This window comes from Vollenhovia emeryi, unplaced genomic scaffold (genome assembly GCF_000949405.1).
Source record: "Vollenhovia emeryi isolate VEMERY1.0 unplaced genomic scaffold, V.emery_V1.0 DF939532.1, whole genome shotgun sequence".
Taxonomy (NCBI): domain Eukaryota; kingdom Metazoa; phylum Arthropoda; class Insecta; order Hymenoptera; family Formicidae; genus Vollenhovia; species Vollenhovia emeryi.
In genome coordinates this window covers 23,353-35,549 of record NW_011966834.1, presented here as the reverse complement: position 1 = coordinate 35,549, position 12,197 = coordinate 23,353, and the positions used below count along the sequence as shown (strand labels likewise).

At 45.6% G+C, this 12,197-nt stretch overlaps 2 protein-coding genes across 2 annotated transcripts; both read left to right on the top strand.

The window, feature by feature from the left end:
- Window positions 1-4,286: 4,286 nt before the first annotated feature.
- On the top strand, window positions 4,287-7,840 carry LOC105557286. The gene is made up of 3 exons (XM_012004484.1): window positions 4,287-4,792; window positions 4,900-5,615; window positions 5,769-7,840. Exons 1-3 carry the CDS (start codon window positions 4,287-4,289, stop codon window positions 7,838-7,840), a joined length of 3,294 nt encoding a protein of 1,097 aa, XP_011859874.1.
- Window positions 7,841-8,055: 215 nt separating this feature from the next.
- Window positions 8,056-10,160, top strand: LOC105557285. The gene is made up of 4 exons (XM_012004483.1): window positions 8,056-8,073; window positions 8,122-8,307; window positions 8,411-9,608; window positions 10,069-10,160. The coding sequence occupies exons 1-4, from the start codon at window positions 8,056-8,058 to the stop codon at window positions 10,158-10,160; spliced, it is 1,494 nt and encodes a 497-aa protein (XP_011859873.1).
- The last annotated feature ends 2,037 nt before the right edge of the window (window positions 10,161-12,197 follow it).

Below are 12,197 nucleotides of genomic sequence, written 5' to 3'. Positions count from 1 at the left end.
GATCAAGCATTTCTGTCATACAATGTGAATGTAGACGCACCATGCGAGGTGCAAACTTACGTAAAGGCCCCTGGCCACCTTTTTTTTTTACGTGTGGAAATCCTTTATGGATACCCGGGCCCCCCTCTGGGAAGGGAGTTTACAAGGTAACCCGGGTTATGTGGGACTGCCCCCCTAGTGGCGATCGGGTGTGGCCGCTAGCATTGCGACCGCTGGGCTTACCGCACTAAAACCACACGGTGACCTGCGCGGTGCTGTAACTTGGGGGACGCCCAGGACTTGGCAGAGCCATTACTTCTGGACGCCCCCCGCACCGGCCCGCCGTTTGACGGGCGGGCCCTCGTGCACCCTCCCCCGGTGTTATGGGGGGAGGGGGACTCCCCCCGCGAGGGGAAGGCCCCTGGCCACCTAAACGCGTGCAAAAGAAGACACATATTCGCGAACAAATGTCACGCACTCACAAGGATCGGGTATGGCAATAATTATAATTAGCATAATAGGCATAAGCGCATGGATAATATACCGTAGAACGAAAATACAACAAAATACACCAAACTCTGTTAACCGCGAACCCGCGATGCTGTATTAAGCATATATTGTAAAGAAATACTGTAAGGAACAAGGAAAAGGGAGAGGGTAAACCCATGAGCGGAAAACTTCATCCCTCAGTTTTCCTTCTTCCAAAGGGGGAGGGATGTTGTGCCCCGATTGCATAAAGAGGTAAGGAGGGCACTCAAGCATTGTAACTGCAATTAGAATAACACTAGCGTAAGCATATTGCGCGATCGAACCACAAAAGCCCGACCGCGCAACCTAATTAAATTCGAAGAAGAAGTCAGCAAGTTCTCGACCTGATTACGAATGACCGCTATCGAGTACCGAGAACGCTGACGCCTCGATCATCGGGCTTAAAACCAGAAGAAAGCCCGAGATCGGGGCACTTGTCAATCACGCGTCATTCAATAGTATACGTTTACGCGCTAAGCATTTGTCCGTCAGGCCTTCGGCCTGTCGTAAACCATCAGTGTAACACTCAGCTGAATAAAGCTACATAGTGATAGTTAAACGGTGCCTTTTTGAAGTGACCTCCGACCCAGCCACATCCCATCAAAGAATCCTTTCGGTTCTCGTCAGAGAACACCTCCGGAGCGAGTAAGAAGGAAAATACACCGCGCACGGAGCGGAGCGGCAACATTACTGATATTTAATTTAATTATTAATAAATTAATTATTAATAAAATTATTAAAAATCTAATAATTTTTGACATATGTATTCCACTCCTTTCGTGAAAGTATTGTACGGCAAATGGAAATGTTTTTATGTTACCAACATTTGATGCATCTGAACTTACTGCAAAATAATAACAGTCTTTCAAATCTGATATAATTTTTTCCTGCGAAATAGGACCTAAAATACCTTTTGTAATTGCTGACGTTTTAGTCCGACCACATGCTATTTTGGCGGCGACGAGGCTATCTGGAATGATTTTGCTGATATTTTTGGTTAAACAGTTCAAACTATTGTAACTTAAACCATGCTTCACATTGTGATAGACAAAAGCTATTTCTGCATTTGTGATTAAAGTCTCCTCCTTTGAAGCTTTTTTTATGAAAAAATTGTTGATGCATCTTGCAGTCTTTCTGGACGATTCCAGTTTCTTATGTTTAGCAGAACTTGCGTGAACCTAAAAATTTCATAAATAAAAATAATCAAACTTCAGAGTTACTTAAGTACACACAGATTGTTCTATAGAATAGAATAGAATCTTCAGCTTATCATAATATTAAATTATTAGTCATGTCGCGACTAAGTCGAAGTCATGTCGCGACTAGGTTAAAGTCATGTCGCGTCTAGGTTAAAGTCATGTCGCGACTTGGTTGAAGTCTATAAGACAATGAGACAATGATAAATAAACGAAGCAATTGTTTCAAAGCGAAACGAAGCAGGAATTTTAAGGAAAAGAAGTAAAGATACTTACTGTCAGAGCACGGCGACCTTCGTACTGAATTGCTATATCAGAATTACATGTTTTGCACACAGCAGTAAATTCGTTTTTCATTTCAATCCAGTCCTTGAAATCGGGATAATTTTTCCATTTTTCATTAAAACCCGTGAGTCTCTTTTTACTTGTTGATGGAAATTGTGATTCCATAATGTTATACTATTGTATAAACGACTTTGAAAGGTTATCGACCGTTATTACAAAATGACACGTCCTATGTCGCGAAGAGCTTCTAACTAAAACAAAAATACAGGGGGCGGGCGGACGGCTAAGAGGTGGAGAGGGTACCGCTGTGCACTGGTAATGGCCAAATACATTAATTAGGTATCAGTTAGAGACATGAATGTTATGATTTTGTTGAAATTCTGATTTTCCGGAACAGAAGACATCAATTACTGGACACGGGACAAGCTTAAGAATTCCGGGACTTTCCCGGAAATCCCGGCCATCTGGCAACCCTACAGCTAGCATACCTTCGTCATTTTGACGTCGAAAATTAGTCATTTTTAGTCTATTGACGTCATGTGACCAAAAGGTACCATAATATGACGTCATTTTAATCACCAAGTAATCACGTCGTTTTGAATGATGTCATTTTATTGTCATATTCACGTATTTATGCTAGTTTTTATTAATGTTTGTATTTTAAATTACTATTTTAGTATTTTATAATTAACATTCTAATTTCATCTTTTATAATAAGATTTAAACAAAAAATCTTTGTGATTTTATAAAAATTCGTATATATTATAATTTATATTTATATTGAGAGCGAAAGTAAGTATATACATATATATATATAGAAGATAGAGGGGACTAACAATAAGCCAAACAGAAAAGTCCTGTACCATTTTGCACTTGGAGGAATAGTTATCGAGATATTGATGTTAAAAAATTGCCGCCCATCGGCCGTCGCTCGAGGCGGTGCGCGGCGAGAAGTAGGGAGGCACGCCGCTGTCCGTCCGCCGCTTAGGCTGGATTCAGACTGAACGCGATGAGCGATGAGCGACTAGCGATTATTCAATGGATATCCTATTATAAAAATGTTATTTTTATAATAGGAAAACAATTTAAGAAATATTCATGTTTCTATGATTATCCATATGATTCATCAGAACTTCATATAAATGTTATTGCAAATCTCTGTCAGAAAATTTGAAAGTATGGCCAATATCATCCATATATGGAAAATGTATTGTTTTTCCTATTAATAACAATTGTTTTGTTTCATTTCCTATTATCCATAGTTTGAATGAATAATTCTTAATTTCTTTTCGCACACGTCTTCGCTTTTTCAGTTTTTAATTCTTTATTACCAGTAACATCTAATATTAATAATATTAGATGTTACTGGTAATCTATTAAGCAATTATTATTAAGTAAATATGTATATGTTCGAGATTCATTTCTGAATCTCGGTCAGTTCGTCACCGGCGTGATGGCAGCATCAGCCGGGTCGGATCGTGCAGCGCCGCAGGAGCGCTGCGCGCGCATGCCCGATCGCGACACGAGGCGACGGCGCTTCTTCACGTTCGTTACCGGCGCTTTTGGCTCATGGCTACCGTACATAGTACACGCGTCGTGTAGTGCAAAAGATTCTCAAGTGCTCTAGTGGACCTTCTCATCCGAGACTTGACTCAGTGCGGACACGTAGTGAACTCTCAGCAGTGCGAATCATCCAGGACAGCTCAAGATACAGCATCAAGGCAGCTCAGGCTCACCACGCATCGCACGCCGGCGCCGCGTGGACACGGCTCACGGGCATCTACATTCACGAGGCCGGCTCTCGATCAATAATATCGAACCGTGCAAGTGATTAAGGACTTTTCATTACCGTCATACTCATAGACTTCTCAACTGTAAGCATACTGTGATTATTAAATCGTGATACGGCATTTTACTCAAATCGAACCGAGTTACGATCACGTGATATTCCACCCTCTCACGCGTGAATTCTTTCCTTGAGCCTCTCACCGCTAAGTCCTCTCACCCTGCTTCCATCCGCAGCGGTACCAGCGAACTCTCCTAGCGAGAATCGTTAACATTTTTTGGTCCTTCGAGCCGGATTGCGGCGAGGCTCTCGGACGGATGAGCTCAACCTCACGGCCCTTTCACGTGATCGGCGGCGCGCACATACACGGTCCCACTCATCGATCACGTGATTTCACGGCCCTTTCGCGTGATCAGCGGCGCGCACATACACGGTCCCACTCATTGATCACGTGATCTCACGATCCTCTCGCGTGACAGCTCATCGGCCGGCGAGACTTCTCAACTCTTATCATGGCGGACGAACCAAAAACGGGCAAGACGGACCGCCCGAAAACCCCGGTGTTGGAAGTGCCGCAGGGAGACCGAGCGTCGGGGAGGACGACGTCTCCTGCCCGGCTTCCGACGGAGCTCGCGCTGAAGGTCCGGACGCAGATGGGCCGGATCGCGTCGCTCAGGGAGCTCACAGAGTCGCTGCCGGATGTCCCGGCACGGACATCCCTCGGAGAAGTGAGCCAGTTTCAGCTCCTGATCGAGGAGACGCACAAGGCGTTCATCAAGGAACACGCCTACTTCGAGGTGTCATGGCCCTCGGCGCTTATTCACCATGAGTATTTCGCTGAGGATGCTCATCAGGAAGAGTCGCGGTGCTACATGCAGGCGCGACGAGTCCTCGGCGTGCTTCGCCACGCATTGGCAGCCGCTCTGCCCGCTCAACCACAGACCAGCTCATCGGCCGGCGAGACCCGGCAGACACACTCACGCTTGCCGGACATCTCACTCCCCAAGTTCACCGGGGAGTATGCCGCATGGCCTGCCTTTCGAGATCTCTTCTCAAGTCTGATCATCTCAAACGAGCAGCTCACGAACGTGGAGAGACTTCATTACCTCCGTTCGGCGTTGGAAGGCGCGCCAGCTCAATTGATATCAGGACTCTCAATGACCGGAGACTCACCCCGTCATGGGATCTGCTCAAGGACAGGTACGAGAACAAAAGACTGCTCATTCATTCCTGCCTTGACAAGATTTTTGCCAGCTCAACCCCGGTGCCAAGGAAAGCGGCAGCCTTGGACCGGCTTGTTTCGGGGGTAAAGAAGGCGCTCAAGGGACTGGAGGCCCTCGAGATCAAGGAGAAGCTCGGGGACTGCGCCGTGGTTTATCATGTCACGCGACTCCTTGATCGCGTGACACGCGAGCAGTGGGAGAACGCGGTTGGCGCCACGCGCGAATATCCTACGATCGAGAAGCTCGAGGAATTCTTGAGCACTCGGATACGGGCTCTCGAACGGATCGAGACCACGACAGCTCATCCTGGCCCCAGCTCATCATCATCATCGCCAAGGAAGACGGCAGCTCATCAGACTACTCATCAGGGCGACTCATCCTACCCTTGTGATTGCTGTAACGCACAGCACTTTATTGTGATGTGCGCGAAGTTCCGGGATCTACCACCGCATGACCGGCACAAGGTGACAGTAAACAAGCGCCTATGTTTTAACTGCCTGGGGCGCCACAGTGTACGCTCATGCAAGTCCCAGCGGGGCTGCAAGACATGCTCAGGGCGTCATCACACGATGCTGCACGACGCACATCCAGCAGCGTCGACCACTCAGAAATCTAGCGGTTCGTCGGGCACGCCCGCAACCTGAAGAGATGGTGCAGTCGTCGAGACCAGCTCACACGTCCGCTCATCCTGCTCAACGTTACTCGCCACAACCTTGGCATTGATCAGCTCATCCAACACTCATCACTCAGCGCGTCTACTCATTGACGCAGGATCCGAACTCACCTTCGTCACGGAGAATCTCATTCGGCAGCTCAACATCCCTCGTCAATACTCAGGTATTGTCGTCAGTGGAATTGCAGGCAAGGAGTGTACTCGGACACGAGGAGTCGTGTCGCTCACGTTACGCTCGACACATTCCAGCGCAACTGCCACAATTCAAGCTCATGTCCTCCGGACAGTTACATCAATCTTACCATCTTTCGAGGCTGAACCGGAAGAATGGCCGCATCTCAGGAACTTGGCATTAGTCGATCCAGACTTTCTCATCCCGCGGCCAGTTGACATCCTCATCGGCGCAGACGCGTACGAAATCATCAAGCCCAATATCATTAGGCATTCTCCACTCATGCCGATAGCGCAACTCTCCATTTTCGGATGGCTCGTTCTTGGACCAGTCAATAGAGAAGCAACACGCACATCAACGCACCATGCTTCTACTCAAGTCAACGAGGATGCTCTCAATGAATTACTGACAAAATTTTGGGTTCAAGAGGAGGTGCCTACTCACGATGTCAATCAATTCACCCCTAACGAGCAGAGGTGCGAAGAACACTTCAAGGCTACACACTCTCGTGATTCATCAGGGAGGTACGTCGTCAGGATTCCACTCAAAACACCAGTAGATCTTCTGGGTGATTCTTACCACGTTGCCCACCAGTGCCTCAAGGGATTACGCAGACGATTCTCAAGGGATGTGAATTATCAACGCCTTTATCAACAATTCATGATGGATTACGAGACACTCAGCCACATGACGAAGGCATCATCCATCTCCAGTCGTCGCTCACACTTCTACCTGCCACATCACGGTGTTCTCAAGTCTGACAGTACAACAACAAAGCTGCGGGTCGTGTTTAATGGCTCCAGCGCATCCACATCGGGCTACTCTGTCAACGACCTCATGTACACGGGAGCGAAATTGCATCTGAACATCTCAGATGTTCTCCTCTGGATACGGAGCCATCGTCACATTTTCGCTACGGATATCATCAAGATGTACAGGCAGATCAAAATTCACAAGGATGACTGGGAGTTGCAGCGGATACTCTGGATGGACGACGAACTCAATGAAGTGCCATATCATCTGACAACAGTCACCTACGGGACAAAGGCCGCGCCGTTCCTGACCGTAAGGACGCTGTTACAACTAGCAGAGGACGAAGGACATAAATATCCACTGGCTGTGCCGTCCATCACTCACGGCAGGTATGTCGATGACATATTTGGTGGTGCAGATACAATACAACAATTGCAGGAGGTCGCACATCAACTAAAGGGCCTCTGCATGGCGGGCGGCTTCCCACTAGCAAAATGGCATGCAACTTATCTCGACATACTCAAGACTGTCACCGACAGCGAAGACCAAGGCTTACCAATCACATTCGACGATTGCGCAACCAAGATACTCGGACTCAAATGGCTCCCTCAAGAAGATACCTTTGCATTCTCAACACGAAGCTCACGCACTGAAGGCAGACTCACAAAACGCCTCGTCTTATCTGAAGTGGCTCAGATATTCGATCCACTTGGCTTTGCATCACCTGTCGTGATCAGGGCCAAAATTCTCTTGCAGGAGCTGTGGTTGCACAAGCTCCAATGGGATGATCCACTGCCATCCCAGCTCTCAGCCCGGTGGCTCATCATCAGAGAAGAACTCACAAGCTTGGCCAAGCTCTCAATACCACGGTGGCTCAACACATGGAGCGACTCGCAAGTGGAACTTCATGGATTCTCTGATGCTTCTCAATTGGCAATGGCTGCAGTCATATACATATCCGTTCACGACTCAAACGGCGCCACGTTCTCACTTGTGTGCTCCAAGACTAAGGTAGCACCTCTCAAGCGGCTCTCAATCCCGCGACTTGAACTCACGGCTGCTCTACTGCTCTCTCGACTCATGCAATACGTCAAAGCCACTTTGAACATGGACGTAACGGCAACTCACATGTGGACGGACTCTCTAGTGACACTTTCATGGATCAGATCTCATGCATCACGCTGGAAGGATTTTGTCAGGAACAGGGTGGCTCAAATTCAAGAACTCACTCCAGCTGCTCACTGAAGATACATACCTGGAACTTCCAATCCGGCTGATTGCGCATCACGAGGCCTCACGACTGCTCAACTTCAAACCCACTCGCTTTGGTGGACGGGACCACCATGGATACTCGAACCAGACTCATGGCCGTCGCAACCAGCACTCTCCGAAGAATTGAGTGCAACAGAAGCTCGCCCAGGCGTTTCGCTATTGACGGTTACGCCAAGGACTGATTATCAATGGGAACTCATCTACAGGTACTCAAGCCTCACTAAACTATTGAGGATTACAGCTCTCTGTTTCAGATTCGTCTCACGGTTGAGGAAGGTCCACGACTCATTGCCTGTCAGACACATCTCTCCAGAGACCTTGGAAAAGGCGAGGCTCTTCTGGATTCAGGCAACTCAAGCAACGTACTTCTCGCACGAGCTCAAGGCGCTACAAGCCGACTCACCGTTGGCAAAGGCACACGCATTCAACAGATTGACTGCGTACATCGACGCTTAAGGAGTCATTCGCGTCGGCGGACGACTCGCTCACGCAGCTCTTTCACTCGATGCGACACATCCTGTAATATTGCCCCGTCACTCTCAGCTGTCGTCATTGATCATCGCTCACGCTCATCAACGGACTCTACATGGAGGCACGCAGCTTACGCTGTCGCACATCCGACAACGATACTGGATTCTCGGCGGAAGGGCTCCTGTCAAGTCTCACATTCTGCGGTGTGTCACGTGTGCTCGGCAGAGGGGGATCCGTGCTCATCAATTGATGGGCCAACTACCTCTCTCTCGAGTTACGCAGGCACGACCGTTCACTCATACAGGTGTGGACTACGCAGGGCCACTCACCGTCAAAACATGGAAAGGAAAAGGTGCCAAAACAACTAAAGGCTGGATTTGCGTCTTCGTCTGTTTCTCAACTTCAGCAGTACACCTAGAGGCGGTGAGTGACTACTCAACGGAGGGATTCATTGCCGCCTATCGACGCTTCTCATCCAGACACGGCATTGCTCACACCTTACACTCAGACTGCGGCACCAATTTCATCGGCGCGGATACAGCTCTCAAACGGCTATTTATCCAGAGCACTCAAGAACATCAGCGAGTTTCTCACCTGCTCTCGCAGGATAACACCCGATGGGAATTCAATCCCCCAGCGACACCTCACATGGGAGGAAAATGGGAGGCCGTCGTAAAATCAATCAAATTCCATCTACGGCACACCATTGGAGAAGCCGTACTCACCTTTGAGGAGCTCACCACATTGCTCACTCAAATTGAGGCAATCCTCAACTCGCGACCTCTCGAACCATTGAGTGACGACGCGGATGACATCTCAGCACTCACGCCAGGCCACTTCCTCGTAGGAAGTCCGCTCCCCACCATACCAGAGCCATCACTCACCGACCTGGCAATCTCAAGACTCTCACGATGGCAGCTCATCCAGCAAAAGGCACAACATTTTTGGACACAATGGTCAGCGCATTACCTACAACGTCAACAGGCCATCTCAAAGTGGCACCACAAGAACAACGAGATCAAGATCGGATCATTGGTGCTCATCACCGACGAGCGGCTACCGCCATGCAAATGGCCGTTAGCCCGGATCACAGCTCTACATCCTGGGAAGGATGGTCTCGTGCGGGTGGTGACTCTGAAGACAGCCACTACCACTCTCATCCGACCCAGTGGTCAAGCTCTCCGTCCTGCCAATCTCATCATAAGATCAGGGATCATCAACTACGTTGCTGATGGCGGGCGGAATGTTCGAGATTCATTTCTGAATCTCGGTCAGTTCGTCACCGGCGTGATGGCAGCATCAGCCGGGTCGGATCGTGCAGCGCCGCAGGAGCGCTGCGCGCGCATGCCCGATCGCGACACGAGGCGACGGCGCTTCTTCACGTTCGTTACCGGCGCTTTTGGCTCATGGCTACCGTACATAGTACACGCGTCGTGTAGTGCAAAAGATTCTCAAGTGCTCTAGTGGACCTTCTCATCCGAGACTTGACTCAGTGCGGACACGTAGTGAACTCTCAGCAGTGCGAATCATCCAAGACAGCTCAAGATACAGCATAAAGGCAGCTCAGGCTCACCACGCATCGCACGCCGGCGCCGCGTGGACACGGCTCACTGGCATCTACATTCACGAGGCCGGCTCTCGATCAATAATATCGAACCGTGCAAGTGATTAAGGACTTTTCATTACCGTCATACTCATAGACTTCTCAACTGTAAGCATATCCCACACAGCAAAAGTTGATCCCAAGTATGTCCACCGGATATATCTAAAGGGATTTTCAAACATCCCGGGTATATCCGTGAAAATCGGTAGAACATACTAAGGTTATACTGAGGACGTCCCTATGTCCGCTTATAAGATCTCTATACGCGATCCAAACCCGGACATCCTAAGGACATCCTAAAGACGTAATTACATACAATAAAATCGATCCCAACAATATCCACTCGACATCCAATGGATTTCTAAATGCTTTTTAATACTTCCCCCTTCCGCGACGTTGAACTGTGACGTCAGAAGCGAGATTTCATATATGATGAAAATTTTTGTGTTACTGTCAAATAAATAGATACTTGGATGAAAACATTGTAGTTTTAGTACACTTGTAAAATATGCCAAAAATTATCTATTTTCCTTGACATTCAATAAAAAATAGGTTACTTATCATAGAAAAAAGATAATTTTTTATGTATTTCATAGGGCCCTAAAACTGTCTAAAATTTGTTTTTATCCAAATGTCTTTTTATGTGACAGTAACACGTAAGAATTTTCATTACACATAATTCTCGCTTCTGACTCTCTCTCTCTCTCTCTCTCTCTCTCCAACATTAAGCATTTATATATCTGTAAAAACTCTATTATATAATTTATGTACAACTTTAATATTAATAAAATATTTTTAGTAATAAGAAATATATTCGATTTCTTTAAAGTACGTAACTATAATTCAATAATAAAAAATTAATATGTTTATAAACGTCGTAATAATATATTAAAAATTTAAGATAATGAATTTCAACTTGGACGTACGCTGAATGTCCGTAGGATATATTATGAGGATATCCCTATTATATCTAAAAAAGGATATCCTATTTAAGTTCCATTTAAGTCCCGGGACGTATGGACGTAAATGGGACTTAAAATGTATATCCATGGGACATCTAGTGCTGTGTGGGTACTGTGATTATTAAATCGTGATACGGCATTTTACTCAAATCGAACCGAGTTACGATCACGTGATATTCCACCCTCTCACGCGTGAATTCTTTCCTTGAGCCTCTCACCGCTAAGTCCTCTCACCCTGCTTCCATCCGCAGCGGTACCAGCGAACTCTCCTAGCGAGAATCGCTAACAGTATAACAATACTTATTTATAAAATATATGTTTTACTTTGTGCAATAAATAATAATATTGTTATAATCAAACTGTTTTTATTATTTAACATTTAATATAAAAAAATTATGTTTAGTGACAATTAAGTAGTCACAAAATAATATCTTTATAACGTATAAATAATGACGTTAATTGTCTGTGACATTAGTCCGTCACTTTTCGGTCATAAGTACGTCATTTAACACGTGATTTTTGGTCAGAGAATGACCAGTATACGACGTCAAAATGACGAGGGTATGCTACCTGGGATGTCATTATATGTGTACAATTTATATCTTCGACGTTAATGGTACGTCGTTTTGACGTAACAGTAATGACGTACTATTTTAGTATTTAAAATGACGTCAAAATTACGTACCATTTAAGTCACATGACGTTATCGTCATCAAAATCACGTATTTTTCACGTCATTCCGACGTTGTCTTGTTAGCTAGGACGCTATATCTTTTCAGTCTTTTAAGAAAGGTTAAGGTAGAGAGAGAGAGAAACACCAAGTATACATATACATATAAAAAATTTTGTAATTTATTTAACGAAATATCTATGGTATTACAAATTATTTAGTTTTCATGTTATCAGAATCTTGACATTTAAAAACAACAATAAGAAATTGTCATTAATTAATTAAAAGTAATAAAATTAAGCCACCGAATAAATTATCGCTAATTAAAAATACAAGAAACATACAATGATATATAGTCAAATCTATCAAAAACATTTTACAAAATGTCTACTACAAACTTTGTCAGAATATTAAAAACGCAACAAAATCTGTTAATAAAATATAAGATATAATCAAATATAAGCAAAGTGATTGCAAAAACCGAGTAGATTGATCATTTCGTAACGATTAAAATGATTTATTTCATTTAACTTTATTATAATAAATATTATAATATACAGGACACATATTTTTGTATCGCCAATCTTGTCAAGATATCATCGAGATCGAGATCAAGAACGAGAT

Bases quoted from the DNA above. Each gene is read 5' to 3' on its own strand.
- LOC105557286 (XM_012004484.1), top strand. From the start codon at position 4,287: ATGGCGGACGAACCAAAAACGGGCAAGACGGACCGCCCGAAAACCCCG. The intron at 4,793-4,899 runs GTATGCCGCATG...CGGCGTTGGAAG, and splicing joins CTCCCCAAGTTCACCGGGGA to GCGCGCCAGCTCAATTGATA. The intron at 5,616-5,768 runs GTTCGTCGGGCA...TCATTGACGCAG, and splicing joins GACCACTCAGAAATCTAGCG to GATCCGAACTCACCTTCGTC.
- LOC105557285 (XM_012004483.1), top strand. The intron at 8,308-8,410 runs GTACATCGACGC...CGTCACTCTCAG, and splicing joins GCATTCAACAGATTGACTGC to CTGTCGTCATTGATCATCGC. The intron at 9,609-10,068 runs GTCAGTTCGTCA...TATCCCACACAG, and splicing joins AGATTCATTTCTGAATCTCG to CAAAAGTTGATCCCAAGTAT.